This window comes from Trichomycterus rosablanca, chromosome 18, assembly GCF_030014385.1.
Source record: "Trichomycterus rosablanca isolate fTriRos1 chromosome 18, fTriRos1.hap1, whole genome shotgun sequence".
Taxonomy (NCBI): domain Eukaryota; kingdom Metazoa; phylum Chordata; class Actinopteri; order Siluriformes; family Trichomycteridae; genus Trichomycterus; species Trichomycterus rosablanca.
In genome coordinates this window covers 15142088-15159156 of record NC_086005.1, presented here as the reverse complement: position 1 = coordinate 15159156, position 17069 = coordinate 15142088, and the positions used below count along the sequence as shown (strand labels likewise).

The 17069-nt window shown below is 41.5% G+C and overlaps 1 protein-coding gene across 4 annotated transcripts in view; it reads left to right on the top strand.

The window, feature by feature from the left end:
* apc (APC regulator of WNT signaling pathway) overlaps positions 1 to 17069 on the top strand; it is a 56430-nt gene that overhangs the window by 22809 nt on the left and 16552 nt on the right. For 3 of the 4 annotated variants that reach the window (XM_063014837.1, XM_063014838.1, XM_063014836.1), the window contains exons 3-7: positions 7850 to 7934; positions 13139 to 13316; positions 13567 to 13675; positions 14658 to 14771; positions 16326 to 16409. In XM_063014837.1, coding sequence (XP_062870907.1) covers positions 7850 to 7934; positions 13139 to 13316; positions 13567 to 13675; positions 14658 to 14771; positions 16326 to 16409 — 570 coding nt within the window. Of the gene's footprint in view, positions 1 to 7849; positions 7935 to 13138; positions 13317 to 13566; positions 13676 to 14657; positions 14772 to 16292; positions 16410 to 17069 lie in introns of those variants that run through there. The other variant, XM_063014839.1, reaches the window with a different exon arrangement.

Genomic DNA, 17069 nt, shown 5'->3' with positions numbered 1-17069 from the left:
TCTGTAGCTTGGGCCATAACTTTTTTTACTTATTTTATTTAAAATATGGATTACCATGACAACCATTTGTGTTTCCACTCAACAACAGATGACAATATTGTAACTAGGGCTGGCTCGATACCACTTTTTTATGTCTGATACCGATACCGCAAATTGAGTATCTGCCGATGCCAATCCGATACCGTCATTTCTCCTCTCAAACAACTAAGCAGTAATAATACACGTCTCAATGCACCATGGTTAAACTAGCTATCTAAATAACAATGCTCAGACTGTGAAACAAATATTCTAAAGGAATAAATACAGAACCTACATCATCACACTTATGCAAAACTGCTGTTTTTATTTTAACTTTTACACACAGAACATTTAGCAGCATTTTTGGCTTGTTTAACAAATGTGTCTACAATTGGAAGATGTGGATGTCAATCAAACACGATGGACCAATTAGAATAAATGCAGAGTTGAGATTTGTCACGTTTTTAGATTATTAAAAACCAAAGCACGCTTATTAAAAAACCCTGCTGGATTTTGTAGAGGACATCTGTGGCTAAACGGGAAACGGTGTAGTTTGTTTTATTTCATAACACTAATGGATTAATTGTTGAGGATGCGAGATATCTCCAAGCCAGGACAAGATTATTTTTTAGATTGTTTATTTTATCTCAGGTGAGCGATTTATCATTTATGAAGTGATTTTTATTGTGTTTAAACAGTGTTTTTAGTTGTGGCAGTAGTAGATGATTTTTATTGTGTTTAAACAGTGTATTTAGTTGTGGCAGTAGTAGATGATTTTTATTGTGTTTAAACAGTGTTTTTAGATGTGGCAGTAGTAGATGATTTTTTAAATGCTAAAAGTTTAAGTAGATGAGTGTGTTAATTTCTGAACGGCTGTTGCAGATGAGTTGTAGATCAGTGGCACATGTTAATGATGTCATCAAGAGTGAGCTGGCAATAAACGGCACTCTGTTGGAACACAGCTTCGTGTGTTGTTTGCTTTACGCACAAACAATGGCCTTATTTACATTAAGTGTTATTTACATTAAGTAACAGTATCGAGTCGGATTACATGTTTTTTTCCTTACGATATCCGATCCAGTGATTTGGGCCAATATCGGACCGATACAGAGTATTGGATCGGTGCCAGCCCTAATTGTAACACAAGATTGTTTTTTACGTAAGCAAAGCAGCCCACCAAAAATTGTGCATATTCGAAAACTGATGCTCGGCCAAGAGGACAAACCTCAGATACATCAGTCAAATTTCAAGCGCTCAGGTGGCACAGCGGTAAAACACAGCACCTGCACAGAGTCTAGGGATAATGAGGATCAGGGTGTGTCTCTCCGTACACAAAGCTGAACCACAGATGAACTCGCCTTGTGAAGGTGGAAAGAAGCTGTCGGCTACTGCACGCGTGTCGGAGGGGGTGTGTGTCAGTCTCAGCTCTCCTCAACCAGGGTGGAGATCAACATCAGTAGAGAGGAAGTGTAATGCAATTGGGTGACTGGATACGACTATATTGGGGGGGGGGGAATAAAACAGAACAAATTTCTATGGGAAAGCCAATCATCAGTCTAAATTATTTATCATGATTAGGTGCTGCAACAGTAAAAGAATTTAGAAAATTTATCAACATTTGCCAAAGTTATGAGCAAAGGTACAGAGGTCTCCTTTTTGACTGTACATTAAGGATGTAACGATACACTCTACCCACGATGCAATACGATTCACAATACTGGGTTCACAATAAGATTTTTCCGGATTTTTTTTTTTTAAACAAAATGAAATTGAAGACAAATTATGACAAAGTTTCCTTTTATTATTTCTCTTAAAAAAGTAAAATAAAAACCTGTATTTGTGCTTATCTTTTATTTATCTAAATAATAAATGCCCTTTTATTTCTGAGGTAGGTACAAATTTCCCAAATAATGCTCATTGTGTAAAAAAACTGAAATGAAATTTTAAAACAAATCCAACATTATATAAATAAATGAATAATACAAATAAAGTATCCTCACATAAATAAATTTGGCTGGAAAATCCCCCTACCTGGCAACTTTATGAAGTGCCGTCAACCAGACGAGGTGAATAGCGCCAGTGCCCTCTGCTGTTTAAAGTGAATATCAATTCATCTTAAATGAATAACCGATTCGAATCGTGGCACATGTGCACCGATTTTTAACTGTCTTGTGGTGCATCGTTACATCCCTACTATACATAGGAAATGTAACCGTAAAAAAATATACAACGCTGGTTTTACTATGTAAAGGTATGTTTTTAAGTAAACTGAACATTTTGGCGGCGTTCGGGTGGTGCAGCGTTATATTACATTAGCCCACCGCCACTACTTGTTGCACAGATGGCGAGTCTTTCCTAAATCTCCCACCCTAATTGGTCACCCCCCACAAAATATTCCTAGTGAAAGAACCTGATATCCCCAGCATTCCTGGCTCCTTTCCTGAGAATGGCTACCACATTGATTTCCATTTCCAGGAGGATTGGATAACATTTTTAAAAGTATTTGTGTTTCTGCATGGCTGCTTCCTTTTCAAGGGCATCTGCCGTCCCTTCTGGATCTCTGCAAGCTGAATCCTTGCCCGACATTGAACCATGAAAACAAACACCAAATTACACTCATGGACCACAAGTTGTCAGACTAAGGAACTCCTATTGTGGATCTGACCGCTTGAACACTGTAATCAACTGTTCTCAGGGTTATTTTCGGTCTTCAGCTTATGACCCAAGACGAAGTAAAACCTAATCCAGCAAAGAGAACGAGTGTTGTTGTTTTCATCATCTTTTCCGATAATGCTCTGAGTAAGAGCATAGTAACAGCTCGATCACATGTCTCCCACCCCTCAATAATGAGTCTGTTGTTCTCATTTCGCTCACTGAAGGCTCATTTTATTGGAAAGAAAACCTCACCCGTGTGGCTCTGGGTCATTTTATTTAGGCAGAAAAGAAGGAAGACAAACAACTTGCTCCCGAATGACCTTTCCATTTTGGCCGTTTCTGAAAAGGCTTGGCAATGCGTGTCCGGGGGTCAGAGGCCTGCAGCCATGTATCAGAATGGGAAGCAGCTGTATTCTTCTTGAGCGCGGAGAAGTCGGGAGGAAAGAGCTGCTTCCTGAGAGGCAGGTCCATCGCTGGGGGATTTTTTTTTATGCCTGCTGTCTGGGTTAGCTGTAAAATTCTGTATTCTGTGTGTAAGAATGCATCAGCTAACATTTTCGTTCTGGAGCTTTTATGGTGATCACTTTATGAAATGGTCGATGCTGGTGAAGTGGAGTGCAGTGAGTTTGACTTGTCTATAAGGATGTAGTGGAGTAACAGCACTTGAAAGCTTTGCACTTTGGTAAGTAGGCACCCATTTCCCCTTAGTGTAACAGAAAATACTCAGTATTAGTTATTAATTGTTGATAGTTTAATGATGTTAATTTGACAGGTTCTTTCTAGTAGTCTTTTTTAGGCTCATGTTATCATAACTCATGTTAATATGCTAATACGTTTATGATCCTTTGCTTCTGGCATAGGGCTGGACGATATGGCTAAAATTTATATCACGATATAACTCCTAATTTCGGTCGATACGATATAATTCCGATATCGATATGAATAACACAAATGTCAGAAAAACTGCCAAAAACACCAAAATTGGATGGCTGTACCTGCAAACCTCTTTTCTGGTTTCTGGCAAGAAATACAAGCTGAATACACGACTGAATTAGTCCTTCCTCTCTTATCAGCTATTTCATCTGCTTCTTTTTCTACTGTGGACAGTGGCGGAGCCAGACAATTTCCATAGGGGTGGCCAGACTGAGACCATTGCTCACACAGGGGTGGCACAGAAACTATCTGATACCTTATTTTTTTTATGTGACTAGTAGCTGTTGATCCAGTAGTGTTTTGGTCACTCACTCGTTTACCTATACAGGCAGTGAGTACCATGTAGAATTACATCAAGCCTAGCATAATACGCTTTTTATTTTTTCTCATTTTCCCTGTGAAAAACTAAAATATAGCTTATAACCTTAACAGAATTTCAAAGATATTCCTTTGCAATACTTGATCATTTGATTGCAAACTTGTGTGTACTGATGAGACTCATATGAACCCCAGAACATGCCAGTGTGAATGCATGGAAAACAAATTTTAATTTTCTTTTAAGAATATGATACATTCTGACCAACACTATTATGCTAAATCAGCACTGAAATTTGACTTTACTTTTAACAGCCTTCTACAATGTTGGGGCTTCTTAAAACTGAATATTTTCTTTTCAATAGAAGTGTTATTTAAATGCTATTAAATTGTTTTTAAAATAAAAAAAAGCCCAATTAGGAGGAAAACAGCCCAATCTGGCAACAGTGGAACGCGAATATCCCGTTGGTGCCTTTATTCGTAGCGCGCCACAACTAATAAGAAGTAATATTAATAACTGGTATTAGAACTCAGTAGTAGTACTTCTTCTGTAATATTGTTGGTGGTTGACATTTATGTTGAGTGTATTACTGCACTGTTTTGATGGAGAACTACATGCTTGAGGTGCGCTGTTGAATTGCGTCCCTGTGGGAACACCTGCGAGCAGAAATGCTTCCGCAAAAAAGTAACACGGGCAAAGCGCACTGATGTAATGCATATCGATCGAATTTGTTTAAAAATCATATCACCGTTATTGAAACATTTTCTATCGCGATATATATATACGATAGCGAATTATTGTCCAGCACTATTCTGGCATAAACTAATTAGTTTGTTCCATTCCTTTGAGGGCACTTTTCTCATAATTAGCAGTGTAACCGGAAAGGAACTATGGCAGGCACCTCAAAATGAGTTCTTTTTCGATGTCATTTATTACCTAGTGCTGTTAGGCTGTGTTCACATTGACGCTTTTGCCATCCATTTAACAATGCACTGCTGCCATTGATTTTAATAAGAATGACACGTTTTACTGACACATAATAAATAACGTAAATAAATAAACTTTAACATGGTTCTGCACTATATTTCAAATTAGTGGTGGTTGTGGATTTTACCCATCTTTGCAAATTTGACCTAAATAAGGTCAGCTGACTTTAAACTACAGGTACATTTTCAGCATTTAGCATACGCTTTTATCCAAAGCGACTTACAGCACTGTGACAGTATATATTGTCTTAGCAATTGAGGCTTAAGGGCCTTGCTCAGGGGCCCAACAGTGGCAACCTGGCAGTGGTTGGGCTTGAACCGGCAACCTTTAGATTACTAGTTCAGTATCCTAACCACTAGGCTACAACTGCCCTATTGGAAAAGTAGTTTTCTGTTCTGCTCCAAATGCTGTCTACCTAGGTTGCTGCCTTCTGATTTGAATGCACAGTTTATATATGTTAAAATTACCTGGTGTCTTATGCTGGCCTGGTTTGAATCTCAACAGCACAGTCTTCCAGCTGGGCATTTACCTGGACATGGTTGGCTTTCATGGGTGGTTTGGGTGAGGGTTGAACCTCATTGAACCTAATGTGCCTTGTCGATAGGAAATTCTATTCACACTACACAACTTTCCAAGTCATCAGGTCACTGTGCAGTTCACACTACACAACTGGATCTCTTGTAATCGGGAGTCTTTCAAGTCGGTGTGGCTTTCAAACAACATGAGTGATCGGCGATAGGGGGTTTCACACTACACGATTTATCACCAACTGGAATCGCAGGTGAGCTTCTCTGGTCACCCAAACTACATTTTGTCACAAAACAAACGCGAGAATTGACGAGGGGTTAAATGATACCACGTCCTAAAATGCACGTCAACAAGTAGCGAGTGATCAAAGTTTGTGCGCTGATGTGCAGCGTAAAAACAAGTAGGAAAATAGGAACAGCATGGATTGTTCTATAGTGAGTTGGAGGTTAATAAATATTTTTTTGCAATGCAACATTGGTGTTATGTTTTGTAGAGAATGATAAGGTCAGAAATACTGTAAAGCTTGTGTGTGTGCCGACGTATTCTGATACAAACTATATTATGCCCCTGTCCCACCTTTTTACAACTCCTCCCCTGCGTTTCCCCTCAGCCCGTATCTTGCGTTCTCATTGGCTGTTCGACATAGCACTCATTGCCAGTTGGGCAACTCAGATCCAGATATTTGACATACTAGATATCTCTCTTTGGTCGCCGAGCGAACGCCGAGTTGCTCCCGAGCTGGCAAATCTAGCGCCAACCAGTCGGCGAGCGAAAATCAAGGCAAAAATCGTGTAGTGTGAACCAGGCATACAGAAAAAAAAGCTCCTACAGGCTGATGAGTTTTTTTCAGTTCACTGCTAATGCGAAATCGCAAAGAATTAAGATTCTCCTCTAGAGCATTCAAATTCTGCTTCAAATTGCTGTCTACCCAGGTTGCTGCATTCTAATTTGAATTTATCTGGTGTCTTAAGCTGGCCGGGTTCAAAGTGCTGTCATCCCGCCGGGCACTTGCTATTTCAGGGCTGGTGGGGGTGGTTTGGGGGGAGAGTTAAAGCTCTGTGATGGTTTTGACGCCCTGTCCAGGTTAGTCCAGCCTTGCATTCACTGTTTTCTGGTAAAACCAGACCTGCCATGAGCCTAACCAGGATAAAGTGGTTGATGGAAATAGAATTTAGAATTGGCTCAAATATATGGCTTGACATAGGCGCATCGGTGAAGGTGGCGCAGCAGTAAAAACACGCGCTGCAACCGGAGCTGGATCTCGAGTACGTCGTATCGAATCCAGCTCTGCCTTACCGACCGAGGCCGAGCGGCAATATGAACAACGATTGGCCTGTTGTTCAGTTGGGTGGGACTAAGGTCGCAAGTGGGTCTCTCTCTCAGAATGGTGCAGTTACGACCTCTTAGAGGCGCCTACTCGGAGATGAGGAAGAAGTGCTCTTAGGGTGTGTCTCTCCGGACGCAACGCTAGGTGGCGCAACACTCGTTAATGTGTGGGTGGCAAGATGCACACGGCTTGCTGCTCACTTGTCGGAGGGGATGTGGGTTAGCTTTGATCTCCTCGGACAGGGCAGGGATCGACAATGGCGGAGAGGAGGCGTGATGCAAATTGGGCAATTGGACGCGCTAAAAGGGGAGAAAAAGGGAGAAAATGCATTTTTTTTTAAATGGCAAAACAACAGTTCAAAGTTTTCTATGCATTATTTATATGAGATTCATAGAAGTTGGCTTGTAATGGCTTTTTCTATAATATCACTAGGCTTCGAACCCAGATCTCAGCAGTGGTGAGTTAGCGTAATAGACCGCTGCACCACCTGAGTATTGAAATGGCTGTTAAAGGCATTAAGATAAGTTCAGATAATGTGTTAAATTGCCTCCAGTGCTGATTCAGGAGCTGAGGCCAGTATCTACCACTTTATCAATACTCAGCTTTGCATCATAGTGTCTTTAGAGTTTGGGGATCATTAGGGGAATGAAAACTTGTACTTTCTAAACCACTAAATGCCTGATTGAACCTAATGCACCTTGCTGATAGGAAATTCTATTTAAAGCCCTACTGAAGTAAAAGGCTTCTACAGGCTGATCAGTTTTTCTCAGTTCACGACTAATGCAAAATCACAAAGAATTAAGATTAAATCTATAAGACTTCAAAGCAGTTCTGAGCTTCTAACAGAAGCTGTTTGATGGGACTTCAAAGCACTTTGATGCATGTTTATCTTTGCTTTCTTTTTAACTCAACCACTTTAGTCTACAGGAAAAACAAGAGAGAATAAAATATTTTTCTTCTTTTAGTCTGCTAGTTTGCCAGATCTCCAGGATCTAAAGATAACTTCTGACATGTTCAAGTGTTTTTATGTTTGTATAATATCAGCGAAGATAAAGATGGTGGATTTTTTTCTCTGTCTGGTGCAGGAGGTGCTGAAGCAGCTACAAGGAGGTATCGAAGACGACACTAAAGATTCCCAAGGCCAGACTGACTTTTTGGAGAGACTGAAAGGTATGAGAATTGATTCATTGGTTTGTAATGACTAATGTAGTTCATATTCATTTATTTGGCTGACTTTTTTACTGGGTCTCAAGTTGCCACATCATTTGGCTGTTAAGATCCAAATATGATACACTGTATACACTGTATGTACATTTTACTATATACCGATCAGCCATAACATTAAAACCACCTCCTTGTTTCTGTGCTCACTGTCCATTTTATCAGCTCCACTTACTATATAGAAGCACTTTGTAGTTCTACATTTACTGAATGTAGTCCATCTGTTTCTCTACATACTTTTTTAGCCTGCTTACATGCTGTTCTTCAATGGTCAGGACCCCCACAGCACCACCACAGAGCAGGTATTATTTATGTGGTGGATCATTCTCAGCACTGCAGTGACAATGACATGGTGGTGGTGTGTTAGTGGGTGTTGTGCCGGTATGAGTGGATCAGACACAGCAGCGCTGCTGGAGTTTTTAAATACAGTTACTGTCCACTGTATTAGACGCTCCTACCTAGTTGGTCCACCTTGTAGATGTAAAGTCAGAGACGATTGTTTATCTATTGCTGCTGTTTGAGTTGGTCATCCTCTAGACCAGGGGTATTCAACTAAAATTTGAAGAGGTCCAGTTAGAGAAAATTTCTTGAAACAAAGGTCCGGAATGTTTAACTATATATACAGTATATATATATATACAGTGTATCACAAAAGTGAGTACACCCCTCACATTTCTGCAAATATTTTATTATATCTTTTCATGGGACAACACTATAGAAATAAAACTTGGATATAACTTAGAGTAGTCAGTGTACAACTTGTATAGCAGTGTAGATTTACTGTCTTCTGAAAATAACTCAACACACAGCCATTAATGTCTAAATGGCTGGCAACATAAGTGAGTACACCCCACAGTGAACATGTCGAAATTGTGCCCAAAGTGTCAATATTTTGTGTGACCACCATTATTATCCAGCACTGCCTTAACCCTCCTGGGCATGGAATTCACCAGAGCTGCACAGGTTGCTACTGGAATCCTCTTCCACTCCTCCATGATGACATCACGGAGCTGGTGGATGTTAGACACCTTGAACTCCTCCACCTTCCACTTGAGGATGCGCCACAGGTGCTCAATTGGGTTTAGTCCATCACCTTTACCTTCAGCTTCCTCGGCAAGGCAGTTGTCATCTTGGAGGTTGTGTTTGGGGTCGTTATCCTGTTGGAAAACTGCCATGAGGCCCAGTTTTCGAAGGGAGGGGATCATGCTCTGTTTCAGAGTGTCACAGTACATGTTGGAATTCATGTTTCCCTCAATGAACCGCAGCTCCCCAGTGCCAGCAACACTCATGCAGCCCAAGACCATGATGCTACCACCACCATGCTTGACTGTAGGCAAGATACAGTTGTCTTGGTACTTCTCACCAGGGCGCCGCCACACATGGTGGACACCATCTGAGCCAAACAAGTTTATCTTGGTCTCGTCAGACCACAGGGCATTCCAGTAATCCATGTTCTTGGACTGCTTGTTTTCAGCAAACTGTTTGCGGGCTTTCTTGTGCGTCAGCTTCCTTCTGGGATGACGACCATGCAGACCGAGTTGATGCAGTGTGCGGCGTATGGTCTGAGCACTGACAGGCTGACCTCCCACGTTTTCAACCTCTGCAGCAATGCTGGCAGCACTCATGTGTCTATTTTTTAAAGCCAACCTCTGGATATGACGCCGAACACGTGGACTCAACTTCTTTGGTCGACCCTGGCGAAGCCTGTTCCGAGTGGAACCTGTCCTGGAAAACCGCTGTATGACCTTGGCCACCATGCTGTAGCTCAGTTTCAGGGTGTTAGCAATCTTCTTATAGCCCAGGCCATCTTTGTGGAGAGCAACAATTCTATTTCTCACATCCTCAGAGAGTTCTTTGCCATGAGGTGCCATGTTGAATATCCAGTGGCCAGTATGAGAGAATTGTACCCAAAACACCAAATTTAACAGCCCTGCTCCCCATTTACACCTGGGACCTTGACACATGACACCAGGGAGGGACAACGACACATTTGGGCACAATTTGGACATGTTCACTGTGGGGTGTACTCACTTATGTTGCCAGCTATTTAGACATTAATGGCTGTGTGTTGAGTTATTTTCAGAAGACAGTAAATCTACACTGCTATACAAGCTTAACACTGACTATTCTAAGTTATATCCAAGTTTCATGTCTATAGTGTTGTCCCATGAAAAGATATAATGAAATATTTGCAGAAATGTGAGGGGTGTACTCACTTTTGTGATACACTGTATATATAGAGCATTTAGCGGACACTTTTATCCAAAGCGACTTGCACAATGAGCAACTGAGGGTTAAGGGCCTTACTCAGGGACCCAACAGTGGCAACTTGGTGGTGGTGGGGCTTGAACCTTCTGTTTATTAGTCCAGTACCTTAACCACTGAGCTATCATTGCATAATATATAATATATATATATTGATATATATTACATATAAGTAGCCTAGTAGTTGTATCAACATCTGCATGTAATCAATAACTGACTGTCAAATCAAATGTCTGTTTGTTTATTAGGATTATAACGTCATGTTTTACACTTTGGTTACATTCATGACAGGAAAGGTAGTTACTCATTACACAAGACTCATCAGTTCACAAGTTTATATCCAACACAGTCATGGACAATTCAGTGTCTCCAAGTCACCTCACTTGCACGTCTTTGTACTGTGGGAGGAAACCGGAGCACCGAAGGAAACCCATGCAGACACGGGGAGAACATGCAAACTCCACACAGAGAGGACCCGGACCGCCCCACCTTATCAAACCTTTCTCTTATCAAATTAGGAGAAAATAAAAATAAGTTGTGCTCCAGTGGGAAGTAAGAACAGAGATGAGTCTCTCCATCACGGATTAAATGCTGTATTTTCGCTGTACACGTTTCTTTTTTGGAGAGCGTCATTTGTCTCCTGTCTCACTCGTCTTTTCTCAACTTTCTCCGGCACGGTCGTCTGTATCTCTCCCTTCGTTTGTTCTACGTTCGCTATCTTTCTTTTTCTTTCCACCGTCTTTCCACATGTAACTCGCCTCTAACCCTCTCATCTGTAGAGTTGCAGTGTTTACCGACTGGAATGCACAGACTTGATTGGCTGAGTGGTGTCACGTGATCTCTGGTGTCTGTGCGTTTTCTCATCCACTAAACCGCTACCGTAAATGGTACAGAAGCTGCGCCGGTTAAAATAGAAGCGCTCCGTCAGGTTTCAAATCATAACTTTCTGTTTTGGCTGTAGGTCCGGGTCCGTATGGGACAGCTTCTGGGTCCGGACCCGGACCGCGGTCCGCCTGTTAGTGACCTCTGCTCTAGACCTTCATCAGTGATCACAGGACGCTGCCCACGGGCCGCTGTTGGCTGGATATTTTTAGTTGGTGGACTATTCTCAGTCCAGCAGTGACAGTGAGGTGTTTGAAAACTCCATCAGCACTGCTGTGTCTTATCCACTCGTACCAGCACAACACACACTAACACACCACCACCATGTCAGTGTCACTGCAGTGCCGAGAATGATCCACCACCCAAATAATACCTGCTCTGTAGGGGTCCTGACCATTGAAGAACAGGGTAAAAGCAGGCTAAAAAAGTATGTAGAGAAACAGATGGACTACAGTCAGTAATTGTAGAAGTACAAAGTGCTTCTATATGGTAAGTGGAGCCGATGAAATGGACAGTGAGTGTAGAAACAAGGAGGTGGTCATAATGTTATGCCTGATCGGTGTATGTTTTAAGTATGTAGACACCTGACCATGGGTATGTGGGACACAAGCACTGATGTTTGGTGAAAAGGCCTGGCTCACAATCGTTTCAGTTCATCCCAAAGGTGTTATTTGGGCTTAAGGTCAGGGCTCTGTGCAATTTCTTTACACCAAATTTAATTTGTGCTGTCATACCGTCATGCTAGAACAGAACTGGACCTTCCCCATTTGTAAAAATGTAAAGCATATCAGTTCATAATTTAATCCATTTTAAGCACCTGTTAGCAATGGGTGTGGCTAAATACTTCTGGCTATATAATGTATACCTCCAAACCTTCTGATGATTTTCACTCAACATTACTGAGAACTTTTAAATGTCAATCACAAAGTCCTAGACTAACATTCGACTAGAATAGAATGCCTTTATTTGTCATATATACATATACAGATGTACAGTGCAATGAAATTCTTTCTTTACATATCCCAGCTTGTTTTTGGAGGCTGCAGTCAGAGCGCAGGGTCAGCCATTGTATGGCGCCTCTGGAGAAGACAGGGCTAGGGGTCTTGCTCAAGGGTCCAACAGTGGCTGCATGGCAGCTTGGATTCGAACTCTCAACCTATTAATTGATAGACTATAGCTCTACCCACAAGGCTACCACTGCTCCCTGTTTGGCTGCAAAGTGGGTAGTGAAAAGCTGGGTGACTTTGAAATTGGCACCAACATTGGTCACCATCTTAATTTTTGTCCTGCTAGAGCCACCCTGGTCTACTATAAGTTCTGTTATTGTGAAGTGGAACTGTATAGGGGCAGCCTGGTCATGAAGCTGAAGGATACCCAAGCAATCAGCCAGGGCTAAAACACAGAGCGCATTTGAAAAACAAAAAAATATAATAAAAAAGCACTTACTACCAGACAGCCTCAGAAAGTAAAAACTGATTTTCTAACTGGTGTTTACAATGCTAAGTCATGTCTGTAAACACTGGTATTAGATGAGTAGTGGTGAAAACGCTCACATTTTATCGTACGGCAGTTTAATGGCTTATTTTATTTTCTGCGTAATGCCAGGAAAACGCTGCTGTTGGCTACTGTATTGCAAATGTACGTTTTTTTTTAGCTCTGTACATCTAACTTGATGGTAACTGTTTTGGAAAATGCAGGAAAGGAAGGTTCTTAACTAAATGTTTCACTTTTTAAGTTTGGTGGAAAAAAGAACTGTCCTGCAGACTGTCCTGCACAACGCTCTGGCCTTAACCCCTTTTAGCCTTTTCAGGATAAATTGGAAGGCAGACTGTGAGCCAGCTTTTATTGACCATGTATGGTTGTCATACATGGATGTGATGTTTGGGTGTCCACATACTTATAACCATGTTGCTCTGTGTATGCACACAGAAATGTTGCCCCCAAAAGAATGCTGAGTATTTACAGTAACAACAAGCATCATCATCTTGTCTTTTCAATTTCTTCAGAGATGACTCTGGAGTCAAACAGTTTTTCGGGGGTGAAGCTGAGAGCGAAGCCGCCCATGCCGGGGTCAAACCTGGGGTGCTCCGCTGACAGCAGCCCCATGGGATCCTTTTCCAGAAAGGGAATGACCAATGGTGGTCGAGACAGTGCCGGATACCTTGAGGAGTTAGAAAAAGAAAGGTAAGATGCTTGTATTTTATTTCTTTTATCTGCAGTGTGTTATTAATCTTGTTTTTTACAGTATGGCATTCTGGCATCAACAAGACGTTCCATGCAAAATTGAATCTGGATTTGAGCTTTGATTATATTTACACTGGGGCTGTGTTACTGTTGCTATTCAGCTAGTTTTAAATAGCACTTCTTTTGGATGCACTGCAGCAACTTATTCCAGTCCTGTGCAGTATTAATACTGTTTTTAACGTTTGTGCAGGTCCTTGCTGATGGCCGAGCTGGAGAAAGAAGAAAAAGAAAAGGACTGGTACTATGCACAATTACAAAATCTTACGAAAAGGATCGACAGCCTGCCACTCACTGAAAATGTACGTTTATCATTTTATAATAACACTATTAATACATTGGTAGATTTTGTGCATTCTAAATCACTTACACAATAACCCTAGTCCCATAGTTGGAGTCTTAGTGTAACACTGTCACCAACTGTTTGGGTGTCTTCTTGCTGTTGCCAGACTGTGATTGGTGCCCATATGAGCAACTGAGAAATAAGGAGGCATAGTGTAACCCTCAATACTGGAGGCTCTTCGGGAGTCCACTGCTGGTCAGTGAAAAGATTTACATGTCTCAGAGGAGGCATGTGCTAACTTGCCAGCAGTGTCCTGCATGCAGCAGTGGTCACAGAAGCAGTGAGGAATTGGGAAGTGACTAAATTGTGAGAAAAGGCAGGAGAAGATGTTGCTGTATTAATGTATAAACATACACCGACCAGGCATAACATTATGACAGGTGAAGTGAATAACACTGATTGTGTCGTCATCACGGCATCTGTTAGTGGGTGGGATATACTAAGCAGCAAGTGAACATTTTATCCTCAAAGTTGATGTGTTAGAAGCAAGAGCGTAAGGATTTGAGTGAGTTTGACAGCTGCCAAATTGTGATGGCTAGATGACTAGGTCAGAGCATCTCCAAATCTGCAGCTCTTGTGGGGTGTTCCCAGTCTGCAGTGGTCAGTATCTATCAGAAGTGGTCCAAGGAAGGAACAGTGGTAAACCGGTGACAGGGTGATGGGCGGCCAAGACTCATTGATGCACGTGGGGAGCGAAGGCTGGCCCGTGTGGTCCGATCCAACAGACGAGCTACTGTAGCTCAAATTGCTGAAGAAGTTAATGCTGGTTCTGATAGGAAGGTGTCAGAATACACAGTGCAGCACAGTGCAGCAAAAGGGGGACCAAGGTGGTCATAATTTTATGCCTGATTGATGTATGTGTTGCTTTATACATTGTTAATGTTGTAAGTCATTTGTAACTTTTTTGTTTCATCTGCTGATGTCATTTTTTCTCTATTTAGTTCTCTTTACAGGCCGACATGACTCGTAGGCAGCTGGAATACGAGGCTCGCCAGATCCGGGCAGCAATGGAGGAGCAGCTGGGCACATGCCAGGACATGGAGAAGAGGGCACAGGTAGGAGGTGTACTTCAGTCCAAAAAATATACAGTTTTTTATTTTGTCTAAATGCCATCAGTGTAGACACTTCAAGTGCTACAATGTTAGTGTTGTTAATACGTATGATAGAAACAGGTCAAGTTAATGGCTACCAGTTGAAGCAGTTTAAGTGCAAACAATGAAAAGTCTAAATAAATACACACACAATATTTACACGACTCTGCCTGTTTTGTAACTATTGTGCATGTCGTGGTCAGGGCTGGTGGTAATCGTAGTTTATGTTTTGAATGCAGCAGATATGGAGCAAAATGTGTATCAGATTTAATACTGCAGGTTTTATTATGTTTGTTTCATAAAAGAACATTTTAGAATAATTGATTATAAAATACACGATCAACCATAACATTAAAACCACCTCCTTGTTTCTACACTCACTGTCCATTTTATCAGCTCCACTTACCATATAGAAGCACATTGTAGTTCTACAATTACTGACTGTAGTCCATCTGTTTCTCTGCATGCTTTGTTGGTCATCTTCTAGACCTTCATCATCGTAGTGGTTGGTGGACTATTCTCAGTCCAGCAGTGACAGTGATGTGTTGAAAAACTCCATCAGCATTGCTGTGTCTGATCCACTCATACCAGCACAACACACAATAACACACCACCACCATGTCAGTGTCACTGCAGTGCTGAGAATGATCCACCACCTAAATAATACCTGCTCTGTAGTGGTCCTGGGAGAGTCCTGACCATTGAAGAACAGCATAAAAGGGGGCTAACAAAGCTTGTAGTGAAACAGATGGACTACAGTCAGAAATTGTAGAACTACACAGTGCATCTATATGGTAAGTGGAGCTGATAAAATGGACAGTGAGTGTAGAAACAAGGAGGTGGTTTTAATGTTATGGTTGATCGGTGTAAGCATATATAACCACATTTTCATGATTACCACTGCTTTATCCTAGTCTAGGTCAAGGTGAGTCCAGTTTTCCCAGAATCACTGCACCACAGCACGCCCCACATCTCAGACATAGCCGATCTTATCTGTATGTAGACGCCTGACTGGCCGATTCAAACCCTGGATCCCAGCTGTAAAATGTAACAAAAAATAACTAGCAAAATAAATAAGATTAATACATTGAACATTTAACACTTAATGTATATTCTACTAATCACTAAACAGTAATGACAAACAGAATACAGAATATTGGGGTAAAAGATTGTAATTTTTTTTTTTTACATGAGGAGGAAGGAGTCAGTATGCTAAAAGACCCGTGGGACAAAAGTAATACATTTTATACAAGGCAATTATACCCACATTTACATGGCATTTATCAGATGCTTTTATCCAAACTGACAGTTGTGACTAATACAGTGCACAGTGCAAGCAACTAAGACTTAAGGTCCTTGCTCAGGGGTTCAACAGTGGCAACTAGCTGGTGGTGGGGTTTGAGTCAGTGACCTTCTGATCACTAGTCCAGTGCCTTTAACAGCCTTGTTAAGAATCTTTAAAGGCCTGACTGCTGAGTTACCACTAAAACTAATATTATAAATCTTTTCTCTTCCCAGGTGCGTTTGGTGCGAATCCAGCAGATAGAAAAGGACATGCTGAGGTTGAGACAGCACTTACAGCCCCAGCCTGTAGAACCTGAGGTTAGCATGCACAACCAACATCTGTAGCAGTGATAACCTTCTTTAATTACTACATGGCGACCCCAGCATGACTGGTGCTTTTAATGCCGATACATATCAAACTATGCAGCAGTAAATCATGCTAACCCACTACCACTGAGATCCAAGTGTTGACACTGACATGATTGGCTACTTGTTAGGAGGTTGTCTGAACAACCTTGAGCCACTGTGAGGTACACTTGTTAGTGTGCTCTTAGTGTCAGTCCAAAGCCTGGATGAAATAAGGAGGGTTCGTCAGGATAAACAGACGGTGTAAAAAACTGTGCCGGTTCAGGTATGCAGACCAAAATGATTGCTTTGGTGACCCTCAATTATATGGAAACAGCCAAAAATATATATACAGCAATAAACAGTGCTTCATTTCTGCTGCCAGGTTCATTCCTGTTAGCGCCAAACCTTCGTTTTGTGCTTTTTGGTTTTTTTGAGGTCTTAATACAACATCTGGTGTCTTTGTGCCAGCTTCATTTTATGAATTCAGTCTAATCCAGCTAGACACCGATCAGCCATAACATTAAACCACCTCCATGTTTCTACACTCACTGTCCATTTTATCAGCTCCACTTACCACATAGAAGCACATTGTAGTTCTACAATTACTGACTGTAGTCCATCTGTTTCTCT